We start from the raw sequence: 16750 nt of genomic DNA on the forward strand, positions 1-16750 counted from the left end.
TAAGCCAGCCCCAATTAAATGTTTTTCTAATGAGAGTTGCCTTGGTTGTGGTGTCTGTTTACAGCAGCAAAACCCCATTTGAACACATGGAAAAAAATGACACACATTTTCGGGCAACAGTGTCCTCGTGTTGGTATTCTTGTCAATTAGTGAAAATAAGGCACCGAAGTTGCTGTGAATGTAGCTCCTTGACCTTCACAATCCTGTATCATAGAAGCATCTTTTGGGATGAGAAGACATTCAATGGTGAAATACTTGCCTACCACACAATAAAACACGAGTTTGACCTCTAACACACACACACACACACACACACACACACACCCTCCCAAACCAAAATATCATTTTTAAATTGCTTCAGTAATTTAACTAAATCTAAGAAACTATCACTTATATGATTTTTAAACAGCATATGCATCAAAAAAGGCAATGTGTAGTTCTTCTCAAATCCAGTTTTATTAAAGTTGTTTGGCAATTTTGGTGGAAGCTCAAGGTGGTGGCACACATTTCACAGCGTCTCGGTTTTCGTTCGCAGGAGGTCTGGGTTCATCACCTCTCTAACCCCTGCTGCTCACTGCCAAGCACCAAACTGCTCTATGCGTCCCCTAGTCTCCACAGCACAGGAATTTGTCAAATAGGGTTGAAAAAAATTCTTGTCAAATATTAAGAACATAAAAAGCATATTAAGGATTTCCACATTTAGATTCCTAGGTATGAAAACAGACACGTGATAGTTTGAGGTTTCTTATTTTTACTTATTGATTATTAGAGTTCAGAGACCAGAGTGTTTCCTAAGGCTGGGAAAAAAAAAAAAACCACCAAAAGCTCCCAGTAGAGTTTGAGTGGACACCACCCCCCCAGTAGAGTTAGAGGACAAAATAACCTGGTCATTAAAAACTTGGTCATTAAAAATCAAGTGACTTTTTCTTTAGTGGGATTTTTCTCCTCGGGGCATTGTTTGCTTCCTTAGTACACACCCTTTGTAGTAGAACTGAGCATGGACTTGTTTAACTGTGTCACTGGACAGCAAATGGTGGGTGGCCTCTCTGTCCAAGGGAAAACATTCAGAGGATCCGAAAGCGAAACTTCGAAGGGCTTGGTAGGCCCTAGTTGTTCTCCAGTGACCCTGAAGTTGTCTGTAAGAAAAGAAAAAGAGAAAGCTGTGTAAGAATTTTTGCACAGGGCATATAAGCTCTTCTAAGTCAGCAGTTCTCAGCTTATGTATGGGTCGTGACCCCACAGCTTCCAAAGACCATGGAAAGACTCATATTTACATTACAATTCATAACAGTAGCAAAATGACAGTTATGAAGTAGCAACGAGAATAATTTTATGGTCTCGTGTGTGTGTGTGTGTGTGTGTGTGTGTGTGTGCGCGCGCGCGCGCGCGCGCGCACATGCGCACACTTGCGCAGAGTCACCACGACGAAGGGTTGCAGCATTAGGAATGTTGAGAACCACTGTTCTAAGTGGTTGATTTTCCAGGCAGAATTTGAAAGTCTAGCTTTGGCAATGCATCCTAATGGCTTTCTTCTTGTGATAAGAAAACCTTTTGGAGTTCTGAATGTGGAAGACAAAGGCAAAACAGGTCAGAAAGATACCTGAGGATTGTAGGAGCCTATTTCCATGTGCTACTTCTTAACATGTCTCCTACTTCAGTCGTGACTAACTGACGTCTGTTCCAATTTATTTCATCAATGGCAGAAGACTATCCTACCATAGTAATATTGGTTGCCTTATGGGGAGAAACGCTTGTCCTTCAAGAAGGATAGGATGTCTTAGCATCTCCCAATATATTTGTGATCTAAGGACATTGCATCTCAATGAACTTGCACATGTGCCAGTCAAAACATAAGCTTCAGATAGTCTTAGCAAACACAATTTATTGATGTCCCAGTAAACTTGTCCTCTAAATATTGTCATATTAGTGGGAAACAGGCCAAATAAAGACTTCACTCCAATTTCCCAAGTGAAGAAGACATTTTCTTTAGGAATGAACATACATATTGAAGTTTCTCAAGAAACAAGTCTTTGTATCTAATTTAATTTTTTAAAAATAAATTATCCCCATTCCCATCCGGGAATCCATCCCATCATCAGCCACCAAACCCAGATACTAATGCACATGCCAGCAAGATTCTGCTGAAGGGACCCTGATATAGCGGCCTCTTGTGAGGCTATGCCAGTGTCTGGCAAACACAGAAGTGGATGCTCACGGTCAGCTATTGGATGGAACACAGGGCCCCCAACGGAGGAGCTAGAGAAAGTACCCAAGGTGTTGTAGGGGGCTGCAACCCTGTAGGTGCAACAACAATATGAACTAACCAGTACCCCCTGCTTGTGGACGTTGTACATCGTGGTGCGCACTAGGCTCCGCACCACGATGTACAACGTCCACAAGCAGTGTTGTAGGGGGCTGCAACCCTGTAGGTGCAACAACAATATGAACTAACCAGTACCCCCTGAGCTCGAGTCTCTAGCTGCATATGTAGCNGAAGATGGCCTAATCGGCCATCATTGGGAAGAGAGGCCCCTTGGTCTTGTAAACTTTATATGACCCAGCACAGGGGAAGGCCAGGGCCAAGTAGTGGGAGTGGGTGGGTAGGGGAGCAGGGGTGGGTGGGGGTATAGGGAACTTTCGGGATAGCATTTGAAATGTAAATAAAGAAAATAATAATAAATAAAAAAATTATCTTCAAGGTTTAAGACATAATTAGAAGAGACTGGTCTTCTATCCTATGAACTCATACAAGAATATTATAGATTTATGATATTTAATTAATGCTTATTATTTTTATTTTTCAAATAATGTGTACATGTGTGTTTGCGGGTATGGGGTGGGGTGGTATTTGCATGTGACTGAAGGTGCCCAAGGAGGCGGAGGCATCAGATCTCCTTGGAGGTGGAGTTAAAGGCAGTTGTGAGCTGCTGCACATGCATCCAGGAACCAAATGCAGGGCCTCTGCAAGGTACCGTAGCTCTTACCCACTGAGTCATCTCCCCAGCACATTAAATAATACTTAGATCAATAAAATGTACTGTTGCCAATCCCCTAAGTCATGTAATTTTTTTAGATTCATTTTATGTTATGCTTACATGTAAGCATGAGTACAATATGCATAACTGCCCACAGAGATCATACGTGGACACTGGCATCAGGTCTCCTGGAAATGGCATTAACGATGGTGTGGTCCCCATGTGGGCCCTCTGCCAGAGCAGCAAGTGCTCTGAACTCCTGAGCCATCTCCCTGGCTCCTTCTAAGTCATTTGAACCCAGGAAACTGTACTTACAAATGGAGTCCTGATTCCAAATTTGCTGTGGAATGTCATGGTGACTTTGTTTTTATGCCCTGTTCTCTGGTCAAAGGCGTGGCACGTATCGAAAGGTGGACTGTACAAGTGAAGGCTCACGGCAGGCTCTGTGTGGCTGACGTTCTCTACTCGGTGTAAGCCAATGGAATCTTTTCAGACAAAAGAGGACAGAAAACAACGAAGGAATCAAGATGGCGGCTGAAGGCAAAAAAACCCGTTGGTAATCCCCCACAGTTTTTAACTGATATTGATGAATATGGAATGAATACATATTAGAATTGAGCTGCTGGTTATGTATAGTAAGTGCCACAATCCTGTGGCATCAGTCCTTCAAGCTGTCTCACATTACAGTCAGAGACTAAATCAAGATAAAATATAGTGAGAAAGAAAACATTCATAAGAACTTGAAAGCTTAAAAGGTAGTCTCATTAGAGAGAGAGAGAGAGAGAGAGAGAGAGAGAGAGAGAGAGAGAGAGAGAGAGAGAATCCTAAACCACTCAGGGAAAAGGCCAACAAAACAAAACCAAAACTCCAAAACCAGCAACAAAAAAACCCAACCCTGTATTTTGAAACTCTCAAATAGCTCAGGAATGGGCAGTTCCAGATTCTTCTGGAGTGAAGACTGGGCTAAAGACAACTGACTGGTTGAAAGCTTATTTAGGAAGTAGGGTCTTGAATCCCACTTCACCATTTCCCTCCTCCTATGCTTCCAACCCCCAAAGATGGAGATTTGCAGAGTTCAGGACTGATTGATGTTAAAAGCAAGTGAGTGAAGCCCTGGGCCACATGTGATTGACAATTGTCCTGATTTCCTCACCAGCCCACCATGAACCAGGATTTCCGTCTCCAGTCTGAAATGGAAGCATTCTGCCTCTCAGACCTCTATTAAAGGCCTCTGCCTGACCCTCAAGAGAGAGAGTCTGTCAGTAAGCCCCATCCTGTGTTGGGGGCCACCAAGTGAAGTTTTTTTGTCCTCGGATTTTACACACGAGTACACAACTGAGTTAGCCTCTAGTTCAGAAGTCAGAGAGTGGCCTTGAGCAGCCTGGAAAAGCAAGTTCCAACAGGACACCAAGAGGAGCTGGAAAAGTCTATTATTAGCATTCTCCCCGAGACAAAATACCCAGAGGGGAGCAGGAAATCTAAGGATTTTTGTGTCTCGTCCAGCCCACGGTCACTCTGAACTTCTGATCTCCCTTTCTGATCTCCTAAGTGCTGGGCTGGTTGATGTGAGACTCGGGATGGAAGCCAGTACCTGGTGCACACATGCTGAGGGAGCCCCAGCTGAACTACACCCCTGGCCCCAAAAAGGTTTCTCAAAAGAAAAAGACAGCGGGGTGTGGTAGTGCATACCTGTAGGAAAAATGCTGAGGAGGCAGAGGCAGGAGGATCGCCAACTAAAACAAAACCTGAACAGAACGGCTGGCAGAAAAAGTTGAGGTAGGCTCAAAGGAAAAAAAAAAACAAACCCAAAGATTAAAATAATAGGAAAGGGGAAAAGATCAAAGGAGAAGTTCAGGAAGCTTAATATCCAAACAAGAGGCCTTTCAGAGACGGAACTCCCAGGAACAACATGAGGACGTTTCTTGTGTTGATGGGCACAAGCCAAATATCCAAACTGAACAGAGCCAAGCACCTGTCGGAACGTGGTGTCCCTAGGTGACTGTATTACCGTGAAAGAACACCGGACAGAATAAAGGCAACACATGTTAAGATTCAAAATATTTCCAGAAGGTCTTTCAGTGAGAAAGCAAGAGTCAGAATGACAAAGGACTTTCAACAGGAGTAGGATACCCTGAAATGCGAAGACACAGACTTCTGGGGGGCCGTGACTGACAGGTCACAATCCACACCCAGCTACTTCATCTGTCAACTTGTAAGGTTTGAATATAGGGTGCCTGTTGTTTCCTTGTTGTTGTCTTTAGATATTAGGAAGTCTCAAGGATTTACTGTCCGTGCCTCCTTTCATGAAGATCTGCTTACCCAAACAAGGGTGTGAAGCAAGAACAAACGAAGTTTGTTGAGTTCAGGAAATAAGTTCAACCACAAGGAAAAAGCAAAGAAAAGGTTTAGATGACATCAAGGGAACTTGTAGCTTGACTGTGAGCCTGGCCTAGAGATAACCAGTCAGGAAGAACTATTTCCAGGAAGATAAAAACAAAAACAAAACAAAAAAACAAAGAGAAAACAAAGGAGAATGTCTATGGAGGAAATCACAGCCTCGTGTGATGTGAATAGAAGAGAAAATGTTTCCCATCCAGTCGGAGCTCTATAAGCGATCTGCGTTCCTACACTAATAATCTAACAAGTTAGAGCCAAGTAGCAAGGCCAATTCTAGACTTAAGATATATGAAGGCAGTACTGTGCTTGCCAGAGAAAGACTGTAATATTTCATTTTATATAAGCAGGACAGCATCCTTATTAAAAGCATATGTTTGGACTCAAACTGCTTTGATTCAAATGCTGGATCCACATTTAAAACCTGAGTGACTCCAGACAAGTTATTTCATCTTCATATGCACTGGCAGTCTCATATATAACTGAGGATAAAAATTATGAACCTCATATGTTTCCATGAATCTTTGGAAAGTTATGATTCTTTTTAGAACTAGAAGTAAACTCAGTGCCTCTCCTGGGAAGCATTTGGGGCTATTCCAGATGACATGTAGGAGAAAGAACAAGTTCTTGGTAAGATGTCTTTAAGTCACTGCCCAAAAATATACATTGCAAAATTTCCCTTGAGGAAAGTCTTTTGGATATGCTGTATGTCCTGTTCAAAAAACAAATAGGCACTAGCTAATGTTCTTAATCACTTCCAGAACATGTTACATTTTCTAATACAAACGCACTGTGTGTTCCCCAATGAGACACAACTCTTTTGCATAAATTCATATCCTTCTTTCTCTGTCCTAAGCTTGGGCAGATAAATGACTTTCCAATGAATGGTAATCTTCATACATATCTTTTGAATGAATGAGTCCAACCCTGCTTTAAAGCCCTAGAAACCCATTGCGTTTAGGCCAGTTTTCCATCAAGATGCCTAGCTAAGAGCGCAGTTTTCCCGACACTCTCATAGACAAGAGCAAGATGTTACCATTGATGTAGGCACACTGGTTTTCCCTCAGGGTTCTTTCAGACTTCTTGATCATCTCGTTGGATTTCTTGTCAGGCCAGTCAAACAATGTCTCCTTCAGATTTCCTTGCAGCAGCTTCAGAAAGCAGTGGGAGTCCGTGTGATCATGAATACTGCTGTATATGCACAGAAACGACAGATGAACCCAGTGGTTGGTCCAGCACCCATCAGTTGAGCGGAAACAGATACACTGCCCAGAAGCTCTCTGGACCTAATGCATTTCAGATGCTCTGCTTTACATCTATCAATTTGCACTTCAGCACTGCTGCTCTGGGTACAATAACCACACATCATCCACATCATAGCTTTGATGTCCACCCCCACTAAAGAGCAAAAGTGTTGTCACAGTGACACGGTAACAAAATACAAACTCAGAAACCTTTCCTTTTATTGTTTTTCCACAATACAGTTTCTTTTTTTTGGTTTTTTGAGACAGGGTTTCTCTGTATAGCCCTGGCTGTCCTGGAACTCACTTTGTAGACCAGGCTGGCCTCGAACTCAGAAATCCGCCTGCCTCTGCCTCCCGAGTGCTGGGATTAAAGGCGTGCGCCACCACGCCCGACTCCACAATACAGTTTCTTGTCTGTTTTTTTTGATTTGGTATATTTTTTTTTATTATATTTGTTTTGTTTACAGTTGTCTTTGAGACACAGCTTCATTATATTTCATACAATTCATGATCTTCCTGCGTTAGAAGGGAAGATTACAGGTTTGCTGGGATTTCAGGTATGACACAATGCCCAGAAAAAAAATGCAGGTTTTAATAACTTTTTAAGCTGAGCTAGAGTTTGACAATGAAAGAATATTAGCAGGGGAAGATTGCTCACATAGTGTGTGAGGGCTTGGATTTTAAATCTCTGCCATCACATACACACACACACACACACACACACACACACACACATACTCAGCGAGTCGTTCATTAATTGAGCGCCTTGGAATCATTGAATATTTTTATGTTTTCCCCCACAGGCATTTCCTCTTTTCTTCTTTGTGTGTGAGGGAGAACGTGTATGTGTGCATATACATGCTTATTCTGACATGATGACATAAGGTGGTCTTAGTATTAACATCTTACTGACTTGGAGGAGCCCACCTGTGATGATCTTCTGATACTGGTGGGAGAAAGCAAACTGTATAATAAGTAAAAAGGAATTTATTCATGTGATCTTAGAGCAAACAGTATTTAGGCATATGAAGTCATAGTAGCTGCAAGGATGATTAAAATACATAAGTGTACGTAATTTTTAGGATTTACATCATGTTGAATTCTGCTAATATTTCAATGCACCATAAAAGGACTGTTTCTTGAGTCTGGATGCTCTAACCCTAGCCTTGCTAATCTGTTTTTAAAATAATACTGAATGGGCTGGAGAGATGGCTCAATGGTTAAGGGCACTGACTGCTCTTCCAGAGGTCCTGAGTTCAAATCCCAGCAACCACATGGTGGCTCACAACCATCTATAATAGGATCTAATGCCCTCTTCTGGTGTGTCTGAAGAGAGCTACAGTATACTCATAATAAATAAATAAATAAATAAATAAATAAATAAATAAATAAATAATGAACGCAATTATACAATTCGGAAAATTATTTTAAAAAGTACTGAATGAATGACTGCTTACTACCCCATTTCATCAACTGTTCATTGCAGCATTTGCTCCCTAGAGATCCCACACCCTAAACCCTTGTAATTTTGCATGTCTTTTCTCTCATCAGAAATGGCTCTGGGTTATTTTTAAGAACAAAACCTGGCATATCTTGTTTAAAAATCAAATAATATTCAGTCGGTAACAAGACTGGCAAATGTACAAGCTGCAGACAAGGAAGCAACTGTTAGCACGTTAGCGTTCGTTTAAATTCCCCTCCTGGTAAAAAAGTTAAACAGTAAACTGGAAGCTGAAAGGCTTCTTCTGAATTTCTGACAAGTTTTTCTACCTCCAAATTGCGGACGTTTGGTCTTTGATCCCACAGTTGTTGACACACACACCTCACACACTACAAAGGTCAGGGTTAAGCATAGCTCCCCAAACCATTTAACTCCATAGGAGACGGAGAGCTTAAATGAAGGTGAGCACTTCCTTCTTTTGAAATATTACTCCTTTGGGAAAGAGTTTCTTGTTTCTGTTTCTCTTTTTTACATTTATCTATTTATTTAGTGCGCGCACGTGCGTGCATGCATGTGTGTGTGTGTGTGTGTAAGAGTTCTTTCTCTTGTGAGAGTTGGTTCTCTCCTTTTACTCTGTGTATTCCCACACCTGAACAGAGACTCGTTATTCTTGGTACTAAGCACATTTACCCCACTGGGCCATCTCGCTGGCCCTGGGGGGTCTGGTTCTAATGTACATAGTGAGTGCCTGAAACCCCAGTCCCCCCATGCTAACTCCATGCTGAGATTAGGGGTCAATGTAAAGAAAGAATTCTAAAACGTGAATTCCTCGTCTTTTTAAAGTTGGTGGTTAGCCTGGCACTACTTACGGTTCACGTGCTGGGCCAGACGCTGTAAGAAATACCTTGAATGGGGATGGGGGTGCATCTCGACATTAGAAGGTAGAGTGCTCACTTAGTGTACAGAGACATGCATTTGATTCCTAGCACTGCAAAACATAGACTTATTTATTTATTTTTGAGACAGAGTCTTGGTATACATCCCTTGCTGTCCTAGAACTCACTGTATATCCCACAACTTAGAGGGCTGGAGAGATGGCTCAGTGGTTAAGAGCACTGACTGTTCTTCCAGAGGTCCTGAGTTCAATTCCTAGCAACCACATGGTGGCTCACAACCGTCTGAAATGGGATCCGATGCCCTCTTCTGGTGTGTCTGAAGAGAGCTGCCGTGTAGTCATATAACTTAGACTATATGAGTCTTAAAACCCTGAGGTTATCAAGTAGCCATTTATAAACACGTTATAAAAGCAGTTGACAGTTTGAGAAGTTGAGAAAATGTGCAAAATAGAAGTGTGTGTATAACCCCCAACTTCGTGAAGAACGAGTCACAAGCACACATTTGCGTTAGCACAGAGTACACAGCCAAATGTGACTTCATGGTAGTGACATAAATAAGTTTTTTTATAACTACTCGAACTCACAGACATCCATCTGCCTCTGCCTCTTATGCTGGGATTAAAGGTGCGTGTCACCACACCTGCCCAAAACATAGATTTATCTAAGAAAAGTACTCTTGCGAGGAGGAGGAGGAGGAACACTCAGGCATTTCTGGAATGAGTGAATAGTTATTACATTACCTGCCGTGCCCTTCACCCCAGCACAGAATCATCAGATTAAACTTCCCATTTCCTTGATCCACAAGATTTCGAGTATACCTAAAAAAGCAAACATAGTCCAGTTTGAATCTGCCCACTGAGGTAAGTGCTAGGAAAAATAAGTATAACAAAGTATCATTTAGTTCATTATCATTATTGATTATTTTAAACAGGGGTCTCCTGTAACCCAGGCTGTGACCTCACAGTGTAGCTGATGACTTTAACCTCCTGGTCCTTCTGCCCGGCTCCCAAGTCTCGGACTCTAAGCATCCCTTTTACGGCCAGTCCTACTTTCCGTTTTCTATTTAATAATCTTTCATTCAAATGTAGAAGTTCAATAGGGTTTAGAGTCTGTTCTTTTTTTAAAAAAGAAATTTATTAAATATTTAATTTAATTAAAAATTTATTTTAAAACTAATTTTTAACTAATTAATTAATTTTTCTCTCCTATATTACATTCTGACTGCAGTCTTCCTTCCCTCCTCTCATGGAAATGCAAGATAAAACAAAAAACCAAAAAAAGCAACAACAACAACAACAACAAAAAAACCCCACAAAACCAAACCAAACAAACCGATCTTTCACCTTTGCAAAAATCCAGGACAGGATAGATCACAGAGCCATAAAATCTCATTTAAGCAAACCCATTTTCTCTCACCACCAACAGCTCACACCCATTTAGTGTTAACACAATCTATAGTTCGGTTTTTCCTCACGCAGCCATCTAAAAAATGAGCCCCAGCTTGCTTCCTTAGACCCCAACAAATTGTGAGCCACTTCAATATGTGTTTTTTTGGTCTTTGTTTTTGAAATAAGGCAGGCATTATTTTTAAAAAGCAGTACTCAGCCTCCAGATGCATTTCCTGGAAATGGAAGATGCCTTTCCAAGGTCTGCTCGCTCTCAGAGTGGAACACCTGCCTAGTCTGGTGTACAGAGGAGCCTGGATCCCAGCCCCCCGCGTTCTACCTTGATAAAACTGAACACCGTTTTTGAATTCAAAGACCAGAACGAATGAAAACTGTCTTCAAGAGCTGAATTTTGACTTCTCCTCAATTTATGCCCCTTTCCCCCCTGGTCCAGGGAGAATGACAAGACCTTTCTGTATTCTGAATCACTGAGTTTACTGAGATAACCGCTCAGTCTTAACCACTGGTAAGAATAGATAAGAGGGGAGAGATAATGCAAATTTCAAGTTTCTCCATGCTTATCAGTCCAAACTAATAAAAAGTAGCGTTCTCAGGGAAGGTATTTGGAAAGCCCATAACGACTCCAGGAAAGAATGCTGCTATTGTGTGGGGGCATTTTCCCCACTTTTAGCTGTTAAAGTAGGCTTTGAGGACTGAGGTTTCATTAAAAGACAGTTCTAGAATTCTGCCCAGTTTTACTACTAAGGCGCTGACACAAACACATTCAAAAGCACTCATAAGAAAAATCTCTGCACAAATAAGCTGAGGGCTGAAGTAAGACCGGAACAAAGGCTACATTAGGTCAGAATACTAAAGCCTTTACTACTATAATTGGCAGGGGAAAAAAAATCTAACCAAAACAACCATCGTAAGGATGCTTGCTTGATCTCTCAAGTTGTAATTTGTTCCAAACGGTTCTGTTGTTAGCATGTAACCAGCAAAGGCGGCTGGCTGGCTGTGACATTCATTCTAGACTGCTATTTCTAAGGGGAAGGAAAGGGTTGGTTGTTCACTTAGTCATCTGTTACCTCATGCCCTCTGGGCTGCTTTTCCTCCAGTCTTGGCCTCCCTACCATCCCCCAAGTTCATGGGCAGGTGCTTGCAGGATGAAAGTCTTTAGAGAGTTGCTAAGTACTATAATATTCATCATTTTTATTATTGGTTTTTCAAGATAGCATTTCTTCATGGAGCCTTGGCTATCCTGGAACTCTCTTTGTAGACCAGGCTAGCCTCAAACTCAGAGATCTTCCTGCCTCTGCCTCTGCCTCTCAAGTGCTGGGACTAAAGTTGTGCACCATCATCGTCCAGACTATTATTTTCTTTTTAGTTATCTGTCTCCCTTATATTCTAGCTCCTTACAACCTAAGAAGAGGCTATACACACAGCCTTTAAATAATAACAAACAGGGTTCCTGTGCACTTCTTCAGAGAACTCAGTCTGGATGTACTGAGACACACATAGCCTTGCTCCCAGTGCCCAGATCACAGATAGGAACCCTAGGCACTAAGGATCATAATGCCACAGAATTCACTCCTGTTCGCCAGTCTCCCACTTTTCTTTATAGCCCACATACATCCCACCCAGGACTTCACCTTATCTTAATGAGCTGTGCCTTGGGTAAAACAAGAAGTCCCTGGCAATGCCATTTTTCTAGAGAGCAGGAGCTGTGTGCAGCATACCTGGCTAATTTCTCTTGGACAATGCCAAATCTAGTCAGATACACTACTATAATAAAAGAATTTGTTATAGGTCTAGAGCAGTGGTTCTCAACTTTCCTAATGCTGTAGCCCTGTAATACAGTTCCTCATGCTGCATTTTTGTTGCTATTTCATAAATCTAACTTTGCTACTGTTATGAATTGTAACATAAATATGTGTATTTTCTAATGGTCTTAGGTGACCCCTGTGAAAGGGTCGTTCAACCACTAAAGGGGTTGTGACCACAGGTTGAGAACCACCGTTCTAGCAGAAGTTGCTTATCAGTTTAGAACCCAAGCTTCCTAAATTGTGCATTGCATAGTAGAATGTGGAATCATAGAAAACGGGAACAGTATAAGATTTCTGAATGTACAGCCAAAAATTAATTGGAATGTGAAATATATCGGTAGCCAGCAGCCCTTGTCTGTGTCACTACAGACTCCATAGCAATAAAAAAAATTTAGTATTAATGTGTGTATCATGTGTGCACTTGTGTGCACTTGGGCATATGTGTGCTGTGGTGCTGGTATGAAGGTCAGAGGGCATCTTTTGGAGTTTTCATGTAGCTCAGACTGTGAGCTGAGGTTTACCTGGCTTACCTATCTTCACCTCCCAAGTGCAAGTATCATGGCCAGTCTCTATTGTTTTTCATGTTTAATAATCTTTCATTAGATGTAAAAATCAAAATAACAAATATTCAGCAACATTTCTTTATGTAAAAATAAATAATCCACCTTGTTAGTATGCATACTTGCTTTATTTTTTAATAAATGATAAAATTACATGTATGCAAATTTTTAAAAAAAATTATGGTTGACTTCCAGTAATTACTTTTATTTTATACACCATACAAAAAGCTGTGTAAAAGCTTTTCTGGCCAAAGGGGCTGCAGGTGGCCCTGGTTTAGTGGAGGCTCCTAAACAATAATGGGGAAACAGACCCTGTATAGAGTATTTAACTCTTTCAGGCTGGTCTTTGCTGGTAAAACTGAGATAAGAACAGCTTTGTCTCTCACTAGGCTTAATGACTGGAAGAGAACTTGGCCCACAAACTGGCCATTACCTGCCAGCATTTAAGAGCTGGACATATCATGTGTACCCTTGTAGGACCCAGCCTGAAACGGAGTGACCAGATCAAAGGAAATTGCTTAAGATCACTCCCAAAGGCAAAATGTCACTTTCTTTGCCCTTAGTTTTTACTATTCACAAGTTCCAAAATACAGTTGACACGGTCTTTTCTGACAAAACCTTATTGTATATGTTACATGTTAAGGAGAGACGATTTTCAAGAGAAAGCCCCATTGTCTGCCATCCTTTCAGCCAGCTAGTTTCCTCCTGTTAGCCTGTCTATCAGGTACAAGCACCGAAGCTTGCTCTTTCTTCCACACACGACCTCTCAACCTCCAGGTGACTACTTTTCCTCTGGCCCGAGGGCTGACTTAATCATTCTGACTTAATCCCTAAGTCAAGGCTTCAAAGGTCCCCTTCTACCAGACACCGCATTCAAGCAAGCCCGGAAAGTAGCGGTCTTTATTTAGTTTTCCCTTCCAGATTCTGGAAAACAAGGGCAAGAGAGGGCCAAAGGCTTGGGGGCTGCGAAGGTCACGATGTGCCCATTTTGCAAAACCTGAGAGTGGGTGAGCCAACCCCCAGTGGGGCAGTGAAAGTGCCTTGGAGGAACTGGATAGTAAGTAACAGCTGGCAAAACCAGCTGTTTTACATTAAAGCACTCCAGGGTTGGTGATGAGGGTCTGAATTGGGGTTGTGTCTCCCACCACCACCCTTTTCTGAATGTTTGGGAGGATGATCTCCTGGAGATCTGACCTTCTGCAGTCAGTTCTAGGCGGCTGCTCCGGCGGAGTTCTAATGTGCCAGGGGGCCATTAGAGTAGTGCAGTGCCAGCGGCGGCTGCAGAGGTGGGGTGTCTCTGTGTCAGAGGCTGGGGGCCCGGGGTGGTGGGGTTTCGCGGGCGACAGAGAGCTGAAAATCTGAGAGCCGTGCGGGGGTGGGGTGGGGGCTCCCTTTCAACGGAGGGGACCTAGCTTGCAGAAGCCTGAGTGCGCTCACCTGTATTGATCGAATTTGGCATACAAAGCCCACTCGGCGGGATTGCTCTCGTAGGCTTCCAGTACAGCCTGCACTTCCTCCACGTTGACTTCATCCCCTGCGAAGAGCTCATGCAAGATGCGGATGAGGTCGGCCAGGGTCCGTGGCTTCAGCAGCTCGGTCCGTTCCATCCCCGTAGCGCTGGGGCGCGTCTCTTCTGGCCAGCTGCGGAGGACGCGAGCGCGCCGAGGACCCCGGCTGCAGGCTAGACAACCACACACACCCCGGACCCCGAATGCCGGGGACCCACCACGCTCAAAGCTCTCGCAAGGGTATCAAGACTCAGGACTAGGAGTCACCGGAGACCAGCCTAAAGCCCTGGCTGGTCAAGACCAAATCTGAGGAGTCCGCCCTCCCGGGCCCTTTTTAAGCTCTTGGAGTCATCTAGAACGTACCAACCGCCTTCAGGGGGTGGAGTGAGGCGGAGAAAGACCCGAGGAAGGGGCCGGAGGTGGAGAGAGCCAGAGGGAAGGCCCTGGCACAGCACTGTGTGTGCATGCCAACCCTCAGAAGCCCCACTGTTGCCCTTGCCTCATACTTGCGGTGAGCCTCGGGCAATTTCTCCCCCTTCCTTAGCGGCGGATTTTGGCCGCCCATCTCATCCCGACCCCACCTCCCGGGCTTGGTTTTCAATACACGTCTGTGTGTTTTAGATCTCTGTGGGAGATGCTGTGGAAAAGGAGCCCATCTTCCAAATGTAGCTAAGATGCCTGGGAAAAATCAACAATGGGATCCATTCCCTGGCCAGAGTGACTGTTCTGTGAACCTAAAGGTCCACATATGTGCCCCAGGCTTGGTGAAAATTAATTTTTGAAAATCACTTTGTAGCTCTCGCTGGCTGGCTGGCTGGCAGTAGACCAGGCCGGCCTTAAACTCAAGAGATCCGCCTGCTTCTGCCTCCCGAGGGTTGCTGAGTTTCTTCCTTTCTCCTCTTCCTCCTTTTCAGTGTAAATTGTGCAGTAGTATATTGAGTAAATTTTAACAAATAATACCCAAGTTTCTAATAAGAGTGCAATTCAGGTGCTTTGCTTTTAAACACTGTCTGGTAAAGCTGAAGGTGCTAAGAGATAGAATAGGCCTTTTGGTGCAGCACGACTCGAGTGGTGGCAGGGTTTGCCACTATGCAGTTAGTTAAAAGATTCTAATTAGATGACTTCAATTCAAGGCACATACACATAGCAAACAGTTCTCGTGTCCTGTCACTTAGCATGCTCTGGGAACAGCACGGATTATGTGTGGTTGAAAAATAAAACCCTAACAGACACAATTCAAAGCACATATTCCTTGTCCCATTATAAATAATGATTTGGATTATTAAAGACAGAGACTTCTGTATCCCCTGCCCTGGCCACTTCAGAGACATATAACGTGACATTTATTTGGGTTGCATGGTTTCACTTTGGAACACCTCTGCTAGGAAAACCATGGCTGTTGTGAGACAGCCTAGTCACCATGGCTCAGACTCCTGTAATCCTAGCCCTTGGGAGGTGGAGGCCCAATTGCAGTTTGTGGACTTCTTAGGCTATATAGCCTTAGGCATGTCTCATAGCCCAAACAAGCAAACAAAACACACACTGAACACTTTTGTGGAGTGTTCTGGAAGGTGACTAGTAAAGTATCTGAGATCAAGTTAACATGTAGTTTTAATTGGTCACTCAAAACTTATTCTTGCCAATGTCTGTCTTTGAGCCTATTTTACTTATTTGGAATGTAAGTCTAAACTGATGTCTTTGTGTTTTACCCCATCCTTTGAGCTTCCTCTCATTTTCACAGCTCTTTCCATACACACTATTCTCCTTTACCTGCGTCCATTTACTGCCTGTTACACACTCCCACATCCGATTTTATGACCAGAAAGCACATCCTCGTAAATCCTGCTGGCACCACAAGTGCAGTATTTCACAAGTGCCTCCGGAGCATCTGTTCAGGTTCTAGAGGTGCTTCAGCAGTGCCTGACTCAGTTATTCTTCAGAGCCCTCTCTTGTTTTGAGACTTGTGGCTCACTATGTAGATCAGGCTGGCGTTGAACTCATATATATCCATTTCTGCCTCCCAAGTGCTGGGATTGAAGGTGTGTGCCTCCACACCAGGCTTCAGAGCTCCTCTCCAAACCCAGAATTGGAAAAAAGGAGCTACAAGTACTAGAGTTCTGAGAACAATTTGCCCACAAATGGAGAACATTTCAAACAGCATGTACTCTGAGCCAAGTACTGTCCATACAATCTGAATTCCCTGTTCTAAGTCTGACCTCAGATGGTTTACAGTCTAAGGGAAGGGTTGAGGCACGGCAATACATATGGAGATGTACAGACACTGGCAGCATATGTATACAACGGAGACATACAAAGCAGGGGAAGCTGGGGAATGAGGAGTCTCTAATTTAAAGGGTGATGGGGGAAGACTTCCTACAAGTGAAGCTTGAGAAGAGGGACCACAGGGGTCAGATGCATTTGTCTTAGAGATACTTCCAAGTGGAGGAAACTTTTTGTTTGTTTGTTTTTTGTTTTCAAGACAGGGTTTCTCTGTGTAGCCCTGGCTGTCCTGGAACTCACT

The 16750-nt window shown here is 43.1% G+C and overlaps 1 protein-coding gene across 1 annotated transcript; it reads right to left on the reverse strand.

The window, feature by feature from the left end:
* Positions 1 to 439: 439 nt before the first annotated feature.
* Positions 440 to 14546, reverse strand: Cdo1 (cysteine dioxygenase type 1). The gene is made up of 5 exons (XM_021214875.2): positions 14159 to 14546; positions 9691 to 9768; positions 6406 to 6560; positions 3291 to 3460; positions 440 to 1136 (listed from the first exon to the last, which is right to left on the reverse strand). The coding sequence occupies exons 1-5, from the start codon at positions 14326 to 14328 to the stop codon at positions 1107 to 1109; spliced, it is 603 nt and encodes a 200-aa protein (XP_021070534.1). The 5' UTR covers positions 14329 to 14546; the 3' UTR covers positions 440 to 1106.
* Positions 14547 to 16750: the final 2204 nt, after the last annotated feature.

This window comes from Mus pahari, chromosome 15 (genome assembly GCF_900095145.1).
Source record: "Mus pahari chromosome 15, PAHARI_EIJ_v1.1, whole genome shotgun sequence".
In the NCBI taxonomy this organism is placed as follows: domain Eukaryota; kingdom Metazoa; phylum Chordata; class Mammalia; order Rodentia; family Muridae; genus Mus; species Mus pahari.